Raw genomic sequence first — 1,778 nt, forward strand, 5'->3', positions numbered from 1 at the left:
CGGACTTTTCTCCTGGCTTAGGGTGGGAGAGACAGGGATGCCTGAAGTCAACGGGGACTTCTATTCCAACTCTGCCCCGTTCTCCAGGCTCGCCAGTTTTTCCTGCTTTGGTTAGATTTTCCAACTGATCCCGGGGCCCCATGGAGAAGAACCTGGGTTTGGGGTTTGTGCTTCTCCAAATCCTTCCAGCTCGGTACCTTTGAAAGAGATGACCTCAGAGTCACTCACAGCAGCTGCTCCGGCTGCTGTTACTCCGGCTGCGGGAACAGGTGTCTGGGAAATAAATTTGCCAACATCAAGCCTTTACTGCTACAAATATGTGAAGTCTGAACTGTGGTTCCCAGGGACTGGCCTTGGTGGTGTGAGAAGGAAGCCAGTCCTTCTTTAATGGCCCTGCTGTTCATCTGCTCTGGGAGGTTTCTGCTACTCCTCTTCCCCACTCTGCTCATTTTGCCTTTCCTCACTCCTTTGCGCATCACGCCTTTGGTCACCACACTTAATTTCCCACTGCAGCAGTTTACACCTGCACAACCAAGTATAACCCAGCATAACCACAAGGCTCCCACCAGGAGAGTAGACTTGCATTGAGCAACTTTTTCCTTGTTGCTAATCGGGCAGCACACCAGGGTGGGTTTTCCTTTCTTACCCCTGGAAGAGTCGTTCACGGCCTAGCGGTAGTGGACTAGTTCTGTTACTTTGAACAGTTTAAGTGCATATTAGCTATTGCACTTCAACTAAATCAATTGGAAAGTGAGCGAGAGAGAGAGAGAATTTAATTCAATTTAGCGAGGCTTTCTGAAATTCCAGCATGTTCATAGCACAGAGACATCCTGGAAGAACCTGAAGACTTCCATTTTCCTGTGGATACATGGCTTGCTCTCAGGAAACATAGCATGACAAAATAGCAACGTTTCCTCCTCCAGGGAAGGGATCTTATCTCATTCTCTGTGTTCACAAAACATCTAGTTCACTTGAGCATACACATTAATCACTTGATAAAGAAGCTGCCAAAATGAGATGTACCATGAGTATGCTATAGTAATAGGGGAGAGAGGTCAGCGTGGATAGAAGTAGAGGAGGTGGGTTTTGAATCCAGGACTAAAGTATGAGTAGGAGGAGTTAGAATCAGGACATAGAGGCTGGGCACTGTGGCTCATACCTGTAATCCCAGCACTTTGAGAGGCCAAGGTGGGTGGATCATCTGAGGTTAGGAGTTTAAGACCAGCCTGGCCAATATGGTGAAACCCCGTCTCTACTAAAAATACAAAAACTATCCGGACATTGTGGCAGGCGCCTGTAGTCCCAGCTACTCAGGAGGCTGAGGCAGGAGAATCGTTTGAACCTGGGAGGTGGAGGTTGCGATGAGCTGAGATCTCGCCATTGCACTCCAGCCTGGGCAACAAGAGCGAAACTCCATCTCAAAAAAAAAAAAAAAAAAAGGATCAGGACATAGATAAGTAGGGAAACTGATTGGTAAGAAGGCTCAAATAACACACAGAATTAAGGGTCAATTCTCTCGATAGTAAGGAAACAACAAAGTTTTGACTAGGGGAATAATGCTAATCTTTAATCGTTAGTAAGGTGATATGGTTTGGATCTGCATCCCCACCAACTCTCATGTTGAACTGTAATCCTCAGTGTTGGAGGTGAGGCCTGGTGGGAGGTGACTGGATCACGGAGGCAGTTTCTCATGAATGGTTTAGCACCATCCTCCTGGTGCTGTTCTCACCATAGTGAGTGAGTGAATGAGTTCTCACAAGGATTGTTTAAAGGGTATG

The 1,778-nt window shown here is 46.9% G+C and overlaps 1 protein-coding gene across 1 annotated transcript in view; it reads right to left on the reverse strand.

The window, feature by feature from the left end:
- Positions 1-1,778, reverse strand: part of SMO (smoothened, frizzled class receptor) — a 51,558-nt gene that overhangs the window by 45,436 nt on the left and 4,344 nt on the right. Inside the window, exon 2 of the mRNA XM_011995990.1 lies at positions 229-273. Coding sequence (XP_011851380.1) covers positions 229-273 — 45 coding nt within the window. The remainder of the gene's footprint in view (positions 1-228; positions 274-1,778) is intronic.

The sequence above is a fragment of the Mandrillus leucophaeus genome, unplaced genomic scaffold (assembly GCF_000951045.1).
Source record: "Mandrillus leucophaeus isolate KB7577 unplaced genomic scaffold, Mleu.le_1.0 Scaffold5, whole genome shotgun sequence".
NCBI lineage: Eukaryota > Metazoa > Chordata > Mammalia > Primates > Cercopithecidae > Mandrillus > Mandrillus leucophaeus.